The sequence below is a fragment of the Argiope bruennichi genome, chromosome 7 (genome assembly GCF_947563725.1).
Source record: "Argiope bruennichi chromosome 7, qqArgBrue1.1, whole genome shotgun sequence".
Taxonomy (NCBI): Eukaryota; Metazoa; Arthropoda; class Arachnida; order Araneae; family Araneidae; genus Argiope; species Argiope bruennichi.
The window spans coordinates 56,002,354-56,018,183 of NC_079157.1; the positions used below are offsets into that span (position 1 = coordinate 56,002,354).

The 15,830-nt window shown below is 25.3% G+C and overlaps 2 protein-coding genes across 4 annotated transcripts in view; one reads left to right on the forward strand and one right to left on the reverse strand.

The window, feature by feature from the left end:
- The window catches only part of LOC129975093 (WW domain-containing adapter protein with coiled-coil-like), a 35,697-nt gene extending 26,734 nt beyond the window's left edge, over positions 1-8,963 (reverse strand). For all 3 annotated transcript variants that reach the window (XM_056088004.1, XM_056088005.1, XM_056088002.1), the window contains exons 1-2: positions 8,751-8,963; positions 3,017-3,050 (exon numbers count right to left, since the gene is read on the reverse strand). In XM_056088004.1, coding sequence (XP_055943979.1) covers positions 3,017-3,050; positions 8,751-8,791 — 75 coding nt within the window. In that variant the 5' untranslated portion in view covers positions 8,792-8,963. The remainder of the gene's footprint in view (positions 1-3,016; positions 3,051-8,750) is intronic.
- A 448-nt stretch (positions 8,964-9,411) lies between these two features.
- Positions 9,412-15,174, forward strand: LOC129975263 (protein fem-1 homolog B-like). Its single transcript, XM_056088313.1, has 2 exons — positions 9,412-11,560; positions 12,514-15,174. The coding sequence occupies exons 1-2, from the start codon at positions 9,587-9,589 to the stop codon at positions 12,565-12,567; spliced, it is 2,028 nt and encodes a 675-aa protein (XP_055944288.1). The 5' UTR covers positions 9,412-9,586; the 3' UTR covers positions 12,568-15,174.
- Positions 15,175-15,830: the final 656 nt, after the last annotated feature.

The following is a 15,830-nucleotide window of genomic DNA, read 5'->3' on the forward strand; positions in this document are numbered from 1 at the left end:
AAACATGGTTACAGAAATTTGTTGAACACCACTGGCAAGTGAATAATTATTTAATTTATAGAAACACTAAAATGTTTGTCATTTTCCATTTCTAATGAATAATTTTTAAAAGGATTCAAAATCCTGCTGGAATGAAAATATACATTTTTTTTTTTTTTTTTTTTTTTGCATAATTTTAAAACGGGTATTTTCGTACTATCCCATTAGGAAAACTTCCTGGTAAATGAGCATGGCATTGAATTACAATACTTTGATTATATGTGCTTGTACCAAACATATAAAATAAAATGAACGCTATGAAATAATTGTTAATTAAATATATGTTAAATCGGATATCTGAATTTTGTTTTCTTTAAAAAAGCATAAATATTAAAGTACAATAACTAAATTTCTTAAATGTATATATGTACAATATATAAATTAATGTACTATCCTAAAATTTTTAGTTTTAATTTATTAAATACCTCCAATTAAATTTGAATCTTAACAACATTTTAAAGAAAATTTGCCGGTTTAACATTATAAAGGAACTATAAATATAATAAAATTACAGAGGCTTGAGTTCATGTACTTACACAAGAAAAACCATTATAGTAAAATAGTTTTTCAAAATAATAATGAAAAATATCAATTAGCCTGCTCCTTAAATATATAAATATAAATTTGTCTGAATTTCGGGACCAAAAATAGGAGAAAGGCACTGCTTTTAAAACAAAAGTAAATCTTTTGACGTATGAATTTATTTAATTTTTTGTGATTTTAATCCATGAAAATATAAAGGATATCCAAAACGCTAAAGCATATTGGTTATTTAGTTTTTCAAATGATTCAATTGCAAATAAAAATATCAAAATTTTAATATACAGATCAGAAAAATTATCATCAGGAAATGATAAGATTTTTTTAGAAAAATTATCATCAGGAAATAAGATTTTTTTAAAGTATTTTTCTATCAGACTGTTAGAATTAGGCCAATAGTTTAAAATTTTTGAGTAAAAAGTATTGTTTTGTTTTTAACTCAAATAGTTACCATATATAAATTTTAAAAGCAACACAGCAAATTATTAAAAATTAGCTTTATTTCAATAATTAAACATAAATATCTGTATGCATGGATTATAAATATAATTTTATGTATTGAAAAATCATTAATCCTATTAAAATGCTTAAATATAAACAATAAATCCCATTCACACAAATAGCTAAAAGTATCATTTTTCTACAATGACTGTAACAAATGAAATGCTGGTATATGTATTTTTTCACATTATAACACATTCTTTGTTAATTCACATAATAACAAAGAAACATTTCAAATATTATGGGAAGATTTATAAAAACATGTTTACCAAAATTATTAAACTTTCTATATAACGTCCAAAACTAATACAGGTATACTAGCTTGAAAAAACACAGTAAAAATTACAGCAAAATACATTAGCTGTTTTTTGTATGAATTTTTAATAATTAACCATTTTAAAAATTTGCCATACTAATTTTTATAATTAAATTTATTTTATGGACTTTAAAAATTTTAGCCAGCAACTCAATATATTAAAAGGTCTAAATTAATCTTCAAAAATCTTACTACTCTATTAGAAAGGACAGGTGACAAGCACTTTAAAAATCACATTTAATACAGACAGCATACCATGGAAAATTTTAACATTTCCATTTAAATACAGTACTCAAAATGATTATAAAACAAAATAAATCGACTTATTTTAAAACAAAGCAAACTATCTCTAAAATAATTAAATCTAAAATACTTTATGACTTTCTGTCCCATAATTTTTAATCTTGTTTAAAATTGTGTTATGATTCACTATTTTTAAAAGTTTGATTACAATACCACAAACAGATTAGAAAAGAAATTATCTACATAATAAAAGCATATCAATTGGTCAATATGAATGTAATATTAAATTTTGCTACTGTATTTGATTATCTTTTAACACTTTCACTGCCCTAGTTTATACAAACGATTCAGATTATCTAATTACAAGAATGATCCACATACTGTTTGTTTGCTATCTTTTAATTGTACTAAAAGGGTTCATTTAATTAGAAAGTATCCATAAATCGTTTACGATTTATGCAACAGCAAATATGTCGAACCTATTTCTCTCATTTAAGCATGTTTTCAAACTATATTTTTCTTATCACTTTTAACAAAACTCACTTTCATATGCTTGAAAATATAATTCAATTTAAATGCACTGATAGCATAGCACTAACTATAATACGTAGTATTTATAGATAGATTCTGATGGCATACCACATATGATAAACATTCATTCATTAATTTGACAACATAAGATTCAATACGGCCATTAACATTTTATGAAATTTTTTAATTACTAAAACCAAGAAGGTTTTTCTTTTTTTTTAAAAAAAAATATTTTTCTAATAGAATTTAGGCATATCTCAATCTCATTTTAATCTATCTAGTCACCTTCAAATTATACTGTTTAACTCGCTTTTAAAAAACATTTTGCATGACTTGCAATAAGTATTCATTGAGCTTTCATTTTTATGCAATAACTTTAAAACTATTTCCACCAATAACTTCAAAAACAAAATAAGTGATTTAATGACATGGTTACAACTAATAAAATTAATAAACCAGCTGGTCACCAAAGACAGCTATTATGCCATTTTAAAAGAATTCAATTACAAGTTTAGATCAGATTAATAAATAACTGATAACTAAAACATTTAATAATTTTTGAAGTGAACAATAACATCAGTTACATTAATATAAAGAACAAAGGGAAGGGGAAGAAATATATTAAGAAATATAGGATATTTTATCCAATTCTACATGATATAAAAATCAAACTTATATCTGTTTTTAATTAAAAGAAATGATACTTTAAGTTTAACAATAAAATAAAAATATTTTTCAAAAAAAATATTTTAGTGCAAATAAGCTGATGTAAAATTATAATACAGCTTTCTTATTATATTTCAATTTTATGCAGCAATAAAAAGTAAAATGTCAAAAAGCACTTACTTCAAAAGGATGACTTTGATTTCGATCAAAATACCTGAAAAAATAATTGCAATTCTTAAATAAATTCTAAAAAATAATTTTTAAAAAATTTAGAATAACAAATCAATGGGGGAAAAAAAGTTAAATCCTGTTATGACCTAAGTGTGGAAATGTGCATGTAATTTGAGAAAAAGATTACAATTCCTAATTTGAGAAATTAGGATTCATAACAAACCAAAATGAGTGATGGAGCAAAATTTTTCAGAAATATATACATAAACAAAATCATTTCTAAAACTACTAATACTCAGAAATACAATTTTAGAATTCACTACCCATTTATCTTATAAAACGGTTTTTCAAGAGTTCTTTATATAAAATTTTGAGTTTATGATTTTTTTTTTTTCCCAATTAAAAACACAATCTTTAAATAATATTGAGGTCTAAGGACTGAAGTAAAGTATGCAATAACATAAAAACCATTGCTTCAAATTTTCAACAATATGTTCAAACTCATTGTATTAATAAAAAATAAAATTTGATCTTAAAATTAGCTTCTCACTTTGTTTTAAACTTATATTTAATATATCCAAATATTTCATTTCATTTATTATGCCATCAATAAAAAATTAAATTTCCTCACGCTTGAAAGCAGACCTGATGTTTGAGGGAAGTTTAAAGAATTAGGTTTCTGCAGCACATAACAATGACTATCACCAACACTAAATAGGACATTCTAAAAAATATCAGTTCTGAAATATGCTTTTGGCTGAAAACAATTTTTTTACCTTTAATAACTAGAAATAATTATTATCATTTTCCAAGTTACTCTACCGTCCTCATTCGATTTCCGAGCATCCTCCTAATTGTATTTGCTGAAGTACTCCTTTTCAGTACATTCTGATTCAGCAATTCCAAAAGCATTTATTTTAATCCCCCCCCCTACCAATAATGTCTCCTTTAGCTCTTGAATTGATAATTCCTTTTCTGCTTCAATCAACATTTTAGATTTTTTTATTACACTTTCAGATTATATTTGTGTACACATCCATTACTATGCTGAATATTTTCAACAATTATATGAAAAGATTTCTTTTCTTCAGATATTAGAATAACAAATATCAACATGATTCAATTTTCGAGCTCATTTAGAGACTTAAGCATAAATAATTTTCCATGGACATAAAATGATCATACCTAATAGCATCAAATTTATTATACTAGTTCAATTAAAGAAAAACACAGGCGAACAAACTGAATTTTTTAATGAGATATATACTACATTTTACAACTTTTAAATTTGAAAATTCAGCTTAAAAGTTTAGTTACTTCAGTAATCATTTCTTTGCTTAACATATTTTTTAACAAGCATTTTAACATTTCTCTAATGTATTAAACTTAAACCAAGATTTAATAAAACTAATATAGAATATAATTATGCTACTAATATATTATTCAACTGAACATAGGTATTTAATATAAAATCACAAGTTGTACATATTTGATTCTAGCAATCATACATGTATTTAGATATAATGATACAATTAGTAAATCAGACTAATTTAAGTAATTCACAATCAATTTACATTTCTCTGCATCATTTTATAGAATCGCTAGTCTTTCTTATTATTTAACATTGTTTTTAAAAAAAGTCTAATTTGCTGTTTATAGGGTAGATGCAACTGTTGTGTTTTAATACAATTTTTGATTCTTCTTTTTTTTTTTTTTTTTTCTTTTTTTTTCGCCCAGCAATTACAACTTGTTTTCAAACAGGAAGTATTATTCTATTTAATATCAGGTTGTGCAATAACTAGCTAGTATTTAAATGATTTTGAGTAATCATCTAATATAATGATGACAAATATCATGACAAGGAGTTCTTACTATTCTTATATTTTTATTAATAAATGCAAAATGTGGAATACAACAGCTGATAGTTACAATTAATTTATTGCAAAACATTGACATAGAACCTGAAATTCAAATACAAGTAATCAAATCTGCACTATCTCATCAATAAAGATTCTAATACCCTACTTAAACAATAAAAGAAAATTTTATTATAAAAGTAAACTCAAAATTTCTAAATTTATTTAGAATCAAAGAATTTATTTATATTCCATATCATATATTCTATAAATTCCATAATCATTTAAAGCAACCTTATTTTCATTATTACTAGAGCACACAGCAATATTTAGAAGTCTCAATTTCCCATTTTCAAAACAACATTCATCTAAACATTATCAAAATATAATAATTCGAAACAATTAGTAAAAACTTCAAAATTAGTTTTATATAGTATTCAATATTTTATTTATGATTTTAATCCTAAATCATAGAATAGCCTCATAGGAACTTCACAACAAATACCCCTTCCTCCTTTAAAGCATTCTACTATCATAATTATTACTTTCACACTTATCACCCATAAAAATCAACTATATCCTTCTCAATTAACAAGAAACATTAAATAAGCTGAAAAAATTCATTTGAATTTAGAAAAATGATTACTAACTACTTTTCTAATTGTTTGATGAAAAAGCTATATTTTTAATAACTATATAGTTACCAGTAAATTTATATTGCAAAGATGACTAATAAATATTAAAGATTCATAAATTATAAACAAACATTTATTCTTTCCTCTAAAAAAAAAAGGCATTCTAGTCCTTGACTTAAATTTATAAAAACAACCCATTTTGATGTCATCTCTATTATTCAGACACAGCCCACATGCATTACAAATGAATGAACAAAACACCATAATGCTTCAAGGCCACCAAAAAAAAAAAAAAAAGCTGCTTTGATATGCAGGTTAATAATAATAATAAAAGAATTCAAAGTCAATTTCCAAACAATATCAACTAAATATTTTAATTTCCAGTTAGAAAACTATTATAAAAGATTTAATACATTGTAGAATTCCATGCAAACACATGGTACTCCCAATATAATATTTTAAAAAAATATAATAAAATGATTTCCTTTCTGTGCAAGCAAAAAGAAGATATGATCTATGTATTAATCTCCATTTCAGGAGTTCTTATTTTTATTTTCTTTAATTAATAATCAAACTATACATTTCATTAAAGAAAATTAAGCAAGAACAGAGGTATAAAGTAATCAACTATTTACAAAAGAGAATAGTTCAATTGGAGGAATTAATTTACTAATATAGTAAATGCTTAAGCTAAAAAGAAAAGGCTAATAAGATTCAGTTAGCTAAGCATTTATAATGTCTATAAGAATAAGGTACAATATTTATCATTTTTACAAGAATAAACTATAGGAGGTGCTAAAATTAATTCAGAAAAAATAAGAATTATATTTCCAAAACACTTTAAATTATCTGAAATAGAATTTACAACAATGGAATTTAACGAAGGGTTTATACAGGATTAAGGAATAACATGCACCACTCCTTTTTAATAAAACTACTGCAATATTATTTAAAACAGTTTTCAGATGAAATAATTAATCACGCATCTAATATTTCAAAGAAAGCCCAAAGATTTTGATGAAATAATGTATTAATCAGAATAAATAAATTTTAAGAAAATTTGAATCCATACTTTCAGATATCCAGTTGGATATCTAAAAATGAAAACAAATTCTTTTAATAATTTTTAATTAAACAACTGGGACAGTGGATTTACTACACACTAAAAAAAACTTTTTAATTCTTGAATGATCATATACTAAATAATACATTTACTACAAATTAAAATAGAGTCATAAATATTCACAAATTTTCAAAAATAAAATATAACTAAGGAAAACCTTGTTTGATAAATACTTTTTAATTATTAGTAATGCCCTAATAATATTCACCTTAAAAGGGGACTATTTGGAAATTGCAATGCAGATATTTCTATGAATTGACTAAAAGAAAGTTACATAGCATTTTCCTGAATCCATGAAGAATTATTATTTTATACTAAAATTTAATATGCTGCACTTTTAAAGAAGGGGGGGGGGAAGCAAAATGCATATATCTCAGTTCACTACTTAAGACTCAAGTAAATAAATCAAATTTAAAAAGTTATATGGGTAAAACAATATTGTGTTGAAATAAAGGAATAACTTTTAAGGCACTATTTAGTACATAATGAACAAGTAGATAATTACTATTTTCTTTCATGTTTTTTTGACATAATAACTAGCAAGATATATGAAAATTCTAATAATTTTATATTCTTTACAAGTAATCAAAAGAAAAAAAATGTAATTTATTATAATAAATATCATGGAAAATTTTCAAAAAACTTAAAACTGTCCAGCAAAACGAACAGATCCATTACTAATTGTAGTTCCCAAAAAAGAAATTTATGTAATGCTTTATAATTACATTTAACCAACAATGACTTTTATATTAAATTTTATCATGGGAATTTAGAAATTACAATAGTTTTGCTAGTGCATGATTATAGTTTAATACAGAATATGTTCCTAAATAAAAATAACAGTCTAATTTTCTTGCCAATTAAAATGAGTTCCAAAAGAATTTACTGACATAGAAAATTGTTTGCTTTTTAAGCTAAATGTTTATTAAAAAAACCCTAATCATGAAAACATTTACATAAAACTATTTGATGATCTTTTACTTTGATACAATAATTATTTCATTCTTTTCATGCTTAAAAAGAATAAAGACAGATTTTATTCCATGTTGTAAAATCTGGGAGTTTTAAGATTATTAATTATTTTAAAACAAACTGAAACTATTATATTGTTGCTTAAAAATATTACACAAAAAAGAACAAATCACCTTATTTAAAATTCTTAATATATTTCAGTCCAATCTCTAATATTATACATTAGCTAATGACATATAAAAGCTAACTAAATATAATTATTAAAAAAACATATGCAGTATTAATCTTTGTTTTCATAATTATATGCCTAATTTAATTATTCTCATACTTTATTTATATATATATGTATTACAGTATCAAACTACTATCAGAAAAGACTTTATCTTACAATATAATACTGAACTCCAACAAGCTAATAATTATTTAATATTCATCTTGGTGTCTATTTAGTATAAGTGCCTTCCTTTATGCTCAGATGTCAATGACATTTGCAATCCTGTAACCCTGTAAAATTTTACTTTAACTTTTAAATAAGAAGATGTTGGAGGAATAATTTGTTTTCGTATGTATTAATTTTGACCAACTCATCAATCAGTATGAATGACAATGCATCTTCAGACGGTATGCTAAGCCTATATACAAGAAAAATGAAAACAATACAAAAACAAAATACTGAAATTAAGACTTCTATATAAAAAAGTAGCAATGTTACATTTTATATAAAAAAACATTTAAAATAAAATAAAATCAATTCTATTTCTCATTAAATCAGTGAAAATGTTTTTTGTTTATAAATCTACGTAGGAAAACAGAAACAATTAAAACTTCAGATATAATTTAAGAGATGGTTATTTTTGCACATTAATCCTAAATTTAAGTCTTTATAGTGAGAAATAAAAAAAAATTATTCTTAATTTCAGCTTTGTTAAACATTTAACGGCTGTCTGTCAATAACGAATTTACCATACGCGAAAGCGTCAGTATAAAAAAACAAACAAAAACAAAACCTACATACAATGCAAATTCCTAACGCATAAATTTTAGAAAATTTAAAACACAAATTCCAACTAAGATCAGTGCAGGACTGAACTGCCAATGCAAAATATTGGCTGTTTATATGTTTAAATATACATAGCAGATAATTAGAATGCTGATACCCATCGCTGAGTCTTGGAAGTTTCCTTGCCTGCATTACCATTAATGCTAAGATAAATTTTGTCCACCTATTCTTAACTACAAAAATTGAATAAAACAACTAATAATTCAACTGAAATAAATGTCAAATAATTAAAACATTCAATCCCCTTGAAAAGTCAAAATTGACGACCATCACACATCCGGGGATCATAGTGAGGCAAATCCATTGCCGAACTACAGTATCTATAGTTTGCAACGCTGCATTTTCAAAAGCATAAAGTAAACAAAGAAAAAAAAATGCGATATATATTTTTCAGTTCCTTTGAATAAATTATTATTTACTAATAATTACAGAATTTTTACAACTATGTTTTGATTCCTGCTACCGCTATTTAAAAATTACATGTTTTTAAGGTTATGATGTACATTACCAGTTTATTCAACTAAATATGTAATTATTAAAAATTATTGTCCCGTGATAAATTTTTAAATTTTTGAACATGAATTTTCGCATTTTTAGATTGTAGTTTTTCTTAAAAATTCATGTTGTACTCTTTTGTTTACTTTTTCATTGAAGTGTTTTCATACTATAATAACAAAATAGAACTGGCAACAGACAGTAAATCACGTCAGCTGTTGGAAAATTTTGCTTTTCATTTCGTTTGTTCATCATATCCGTGACTGCCTTTGTAGAGAGGATTGCGTATGCATTTGAAAGTCGTGGTGACAAGTTCGTGTAGCCTTTATAAATGAGAGCTACCTAGTTAAGCGTGTGTCCCTTGAGACTGCTGGTGATATTTAGATATTTCTGTTCTTTTTCTGAAACAAAAGTAATTACCGTGCAGAGAAAAATTTTATGAACTGTGATACTATCTCTTGGCCATGGATGATGGCTTTAGCAGAAGATATGGACTCTTTACGTCGTCGTATTTACTATGCAGCTAGAGATGGAATGGCCATTACTCTTTATGCTTTACTTTCAAATACTGCTCAAAGTGAATGGCGCCATTATTTAGAACAGCCTATTGATGATGAAGGTCACAAATGCACACCTCTTTTGATTGCTGCTATAAACGGACACGATAATGTGATCAAAATGCTATTAAATCGTTTCAGCCCAAACATTGAACAAGATGGTATTGTACAGATTGACGGTTATGTTATTGAAGGTGCTACGGCTCTATGGTGCGCTGCTGGTGCTGGTCATTTCAGCGTGGTCAAATATTTATTATCCCACGGAGCGGACGTCAACCACTCTACAAAAACGGACTCAACTCCGCTAAGAGCGGCGTGTTTTGACGGAAGGCTCGATGTCATTCAGTACCTAGTCGAAAACGGAGCTGATATCCACAAAGCTAATAAATACAACAACACTTGCTTGATGCTTGCATCGTACAGAGGCCATGCTGATGTTGTTGAGTACCTTCTTAGCAAAAAAGCTGATCCAGATGCAAAGGCTCAATGTGGGGCAACTGCCTTGCATTTTGCTGCTGAACATGGTCATCTAGAAATAATCAAGATACTTCTAAAGCATGGGGCTCAAGTAACAAAAAACAAAATGGGTATGACACCTCTCTTATCAGCAGCAGAAAGGAGTAAGTCTGAAGTAGTTGAATACTTTATTAAAACTTCCTGGTGTTGGTGTTGGCTATCTAAAGAAGAATCCGTTGAAGCTTTGGAACTTTTAGGTGCTTCATATGCTAATGATAAAGACTTTTATAACTTGGAAAAAGCTTTCTACTATCTCCATTGGGCTATGAGTGAAAGAGTGAAGCATCCGAAGTATTATTCTCCAAAACCTTTACTTCCACCTATTCCTGCATATGATAACCATATAGAATGTAGAACTTTAGAGGAACTAGAAGCAATCAAAAACAACAGTGATGCATTGCATATGGAATCCTTAGTTATCCGTGAAAGGATATTGGGCTCCAGTAATCCAGAAGTACCTCATCCGGTTGTTTTTCGTGGAGCTTTGTTTGCTGATATTGGACGCTTTGACAGATGTGTGGATCTGTGGTTACATGCGTTGAATCTTAGACATAATTACAATGTCAGTGTAAGAAAAGACCTTTTGAGATTTGCTCAAGTGTTTGCACAAATGATGCATACCGGAGAAGAAGTCAGTTTTGAAAAAGTGAGAAAAGTTCTTGAAGTCACATTGCAAGAGTTAATTAGAAATAAAACATCTCTGAATTCTTCTACCTCAACTGAGCCTCAAGAGTCTTTAATGGAAGAGTTAGAAGATAATATTTATACAACTTTGTATTTATTAGTTATTGTTACAAAGCTTATTAAAAAACTGTTAACAGAAGAAGAGCATTATCTGTATAAAATTGTTTATAAAATATGTAAACTGAATTTGTCTACTAGTGATGGTTCGACGTTGCTACACCTGGCCGTTAATGCAGACACTCCTGTTGATGAATTTCATACGAAATATATATGCAAGTTTCCTTGTGCTGCTACAGCTCGTATGTTGATTCAGTGTGGAGCTGATGTAAATGCTGTGGATAAAGCAGGTAATACCCCTTTACACATCATAGTAGCTTATCAAAAGCCAATTACAGATTTTATGACATTGCATTCTATAATTACCAAGCTGCTTGATGCTGGCTCCCATATAGATCGTGTAAATAATGAGGGAGAATCGCCGTTTGAAAAAGTTCTTACTGGTGTTGCAGAAATCATTTTGAAATCTCAATATCAATTAAGCTTAAAGTGTATTGCTGCACAAGCTGTAAAAAAATATAATATACCATACAGAGGTATAGTTCCTGTGACTTTAGCTACTTTTACAGATATGCATGGCTCAAATAAAAAGAAAAAAGTTAAGTAAAATATTTTCCTAACTTTGAGAGAAATCTGTTACTTTTTGTAAAATGTTGGATATAATATTAATTTATTATACTTTTAAATTTATCTTGTGTAAAATATATTCATTTTTAAAATGAATACGTAATCTTGCTTAATGGATAACTCACTGCAAAAATTTTCTTTGTATCATTACTTGTCATATCTATTCACTATCATGAAAAAAATTAATAATACTACATAAATTATATTGAACATTTTTTCTTTTAATAATTCAAATGATATTTGTTGTTTAATATAAAACAAACAATTCTATACTTGAATGTGTTAAGAATAATTCTTATTTCATTGCTTTGTTTGCTGTTGTAAGCAGTCTAGAAAAATAAGAACTTGTGGTAGAATTAATATTGTTTAATATTATGAAATGATTTATTTCTGTGTTTAATTAATTAAGGTTCTTTAACTTGAATACAAAATGTTGTGATAAAATAATTTCTAAAATTCTTTTAATAATATTCATATATGCAATTTTTTTAAAATTGAACTAGTGTAACAATTGCTTCTCATTATTTTACTTGTAATTACAAGAAAAAGTTCCCAAGACCATACTACTAAAAAAATTGAAAAAAAGTACTCAAATTAATTTAAAAAATAAAGGCTGCAAATGATATTATAATGCATTTTAATTTCCTTTTAAATTAAAATCTGTATTTTTATAAATTAAACTTTTATGGAAATAATGCATAAATAGAACATTAAAACTCATCTGAAATACTGAAAAATGTAAAGAAATTTTGTGTCAAAAGTTATCAAAATATTCATTCTGTTTGTAACATTTATTAACATAGATTATTGATTAAATAAAAGTTAAATAAGAATTAATATATGTATACAAGATTTTAAATAGCTGCAATTTTTAAAAAAAATTAAGTAGTAAAAATTGAATTTTGTTCCTTTATTCTATTTAAGATTTTTTTCATCTCGAAACCAATGAAACAACTGCAAAATAACTTTTGGTGTTGAATGACATCTTCTGTTCTAATAGAGTGGAGGCTTATTATCTGTTGAATTCAAGGTCACTATAAAGCAATTTATCTCTTAGAAATGAAGAACTGGTATGACATGTAATTATGTGAAGAATATTAAATTTATTTATTTATTTCAATTTCCTGTTTACTTTGAAATCTTTGTTTGTTACCTCTCCCTGTTATTGACAATTTAAATTCTACTTGTCAAAAAAAGTGGGAGAAAAATTGAAGCTTTATTTTTATAAAATGACAAATTATTTCTGTATATGCTTCTGGGAGTCCTGTACATCTATCTAGTCAAGTTTTTTTTATATGTTTAGTAATGTTGGTAAAGGATACACTTTTTTTAAAATATATTTATAAGTTAAACAGAAATTGTATGGAATATCTTTTTTTAAAATCTTATGTTGCATCAAATAATTAGTTTTTAAAATAATATTGATTATATAATATTCTGAATTTGAGAAATGGTATAGATTATTTGTTGTAGCAAAGAAGAAAAAAAAAAGTAGCATTAAGAAATTTTAGAATTTATAACATTTTACTATGTTTCCTCGAAGTGTTTTTTGAATAAGTATGAGGGTTATTTTTCAAATGTATAAATTAGTAGTTAAATATGAATGTGATGGATCTGAAAACAGAACAATTAAAAGTATGCTGTGTGTAAGTAGATCAAATGTTAATAGCCAACATATGAATTACTGCATATTTAGAATAGATATTGAATTAAACTATAAATATTATAATATGATTAATAATTCTATTCACTTCTCATTATTGTATAAATTTTTTGGAAGAAAATTATATGCTACTATTTAAAGAATTTTAATAATTGTAGTGAGTGAGGATTCTTTCATCTTCCTTTATTCCTTAATCTTCTTATCATACTGACTTGATTCCCAAGTGAAGGCAAAGTGTTTTTTATATGCACAGTATAAAAAAGAAATCTCCAAAATCATTTAAATTCTCTTATCTTTATATTTTTCTTTTATCATTTATCGATACTTTAATAAATATTTTTTGATTTTAATCGATTAATATGACTTTTCAATGCTTATTAAGTAACTGTTCGTGTTATATGATTTTCTCCCAGCATTACCCAAGTCTCAAGGTAAGAATCTTAAGAATCAGTCCACTGTTTATACATTCTAATCTTCTGTTAAAGAATTTAATCATATTACTGTGCCTTTGTCTCTTGCTTGCATTAAACTATCATATTTAACAAATTATAAATTAAAATTTCCCATAAATATTAAATGCTGCGATAAAGATTATGTAGCAGCTATAAAGATCATGAATTTTAAAGGATTTTTAATTGAATCAGTAAATAAATTTTCAGAATAGATTGTCATTAAATTAGTTGGTAAAGAAAACAGTTACAAGATTTGTAGTTTTTTTTTTTTAATTGAAAATGGAAAAATATCTCGTTGCATCTTGTGATGTTTAGACTTGTTTTTATGAATTAATAGTTATTAGGTATTATGAATAAATAAATTCAATTCAAATTAATTTAATTAATCTTGTATTTTGCTGTTATTATATTGTTTATAGATATTTGCTTTAAATATTAAAAAGATTATTATATTTAAAATATTTTTAAGGATTGAGATATTGTAATGTTTGATTGTATGTTTAAATTTAGCTTATGAGAATTATTACAATTTAAGAATCAGATATTAGAAATCCCTTCTCTTTATGGATTCTGGAAAGAAAAAAAAGAAATGTCATGATTATACAGTAACGTTCACAACATTTCTCATATTTTAATGCTAACATAACTGTACAAAATATTACTGTATAAATTCTTTTATCTAGGGATTATAATTTAAGTAAATTGGCAACTTGGATTTCATAATCGGTATATTTTTAAAAGAAGCTCTATTTCCTAAAGCAATTATATGTTCTGGTAATTGATCTAAAATATAAATATAATATTTTTTCTAGTATTTACATACTAAATTTTATTATTGCAGGATTTTAAGTGTTGTATTGTTAGCATTCATGTTAATCTTGCACACTGTTAAGAAAAATTAAAAAAAATTTTTTTTTTTTTTTTTTTTTTTACTATGAAGTAATGTATTAATACGATCAGATACTTATTTTGTTTATAATTATATAGAAAATGAGATTGTGGGTTTGAATATTTGTTAATAGTAACTTGATTCAGTTCAAATTTAAAATGGTCAACCCCAATAATTCATGCAGTCAAATTAATGTTATTACATAAGTTAATCATAGAAGTTACTGAATCAGCCTATTTTTGTTCTTGTACAGTTCCAAAATGATATTGATATATTTTCTGAAAAGTCTTTTTGTGAAAAATTTTATATTGTTAAGTTTTAATAATTTTCAAAAAATACTATTGGTTTACTTCAAAATAACATTACTTGAAGAAATTTTTCAATAAGAATAAATGTATAAGCTTAAAGAAATAAGCATGTTTTATAAAAAGTTAAGAAAAATGGCTTTCTAACGAAAGTTTATTAACTTTATCTTGAATGAAATGTATTTATCAAATTTCTTCCATCAGATTTTACTGAATTACTATGAATTTTACTTGGTATATGCTGTTATTATATTGTTATTTATTCCCTATATAAATGTTAAAAATATATTATAGACAAATATAAATTTCTATCTGTAATACTGATAGTTAAAAAATCATTTAACTTTTTTTCTTTTGATTTTTTTTACATTGTTGTTTACTTTAGTGTATATTTTAGTAGTATTTTATTTCTTTGTATTAATTTGTGTAAAATTTGAAGTATTAATATCATAAAATGATATTCTATAAATAATCTTTTATTCTTATGTCAGAAATTTTGAAAATTTTATATACCCTTATTAATAAATAATTTGACTCTTGATGAAAAGTTTGAATCGAATCTTTTTCTTCTAAATAATAAAAGGCGTCTTGTAGAACTTTTACTTGGACTTTCAATAAACTATTGTATCAATAAAATATTGGATTTTATCCTCTCCTATTATTTAGCTAATCACTTTCATCTTAGGTTATTGTTTTCTTTCTTATCTTTTTTCAATCACCTTATACATGGTATATTGATTATTCATGAAAGAAAAAAAATAGTAACTCCGTAGGTAATGAATGGAGACTGCAGATCTAAACTTTTTACATGAAAAGAGGAAAGAAAATATTTTCATGTTTTTTTTTTTTTTCATTAAATATTCTTTTCCAAACATTAATAACAAGTGTAAGCTTTCCACTAGCCTGCAGCCTAAGGTCAATTATGTTGGAGT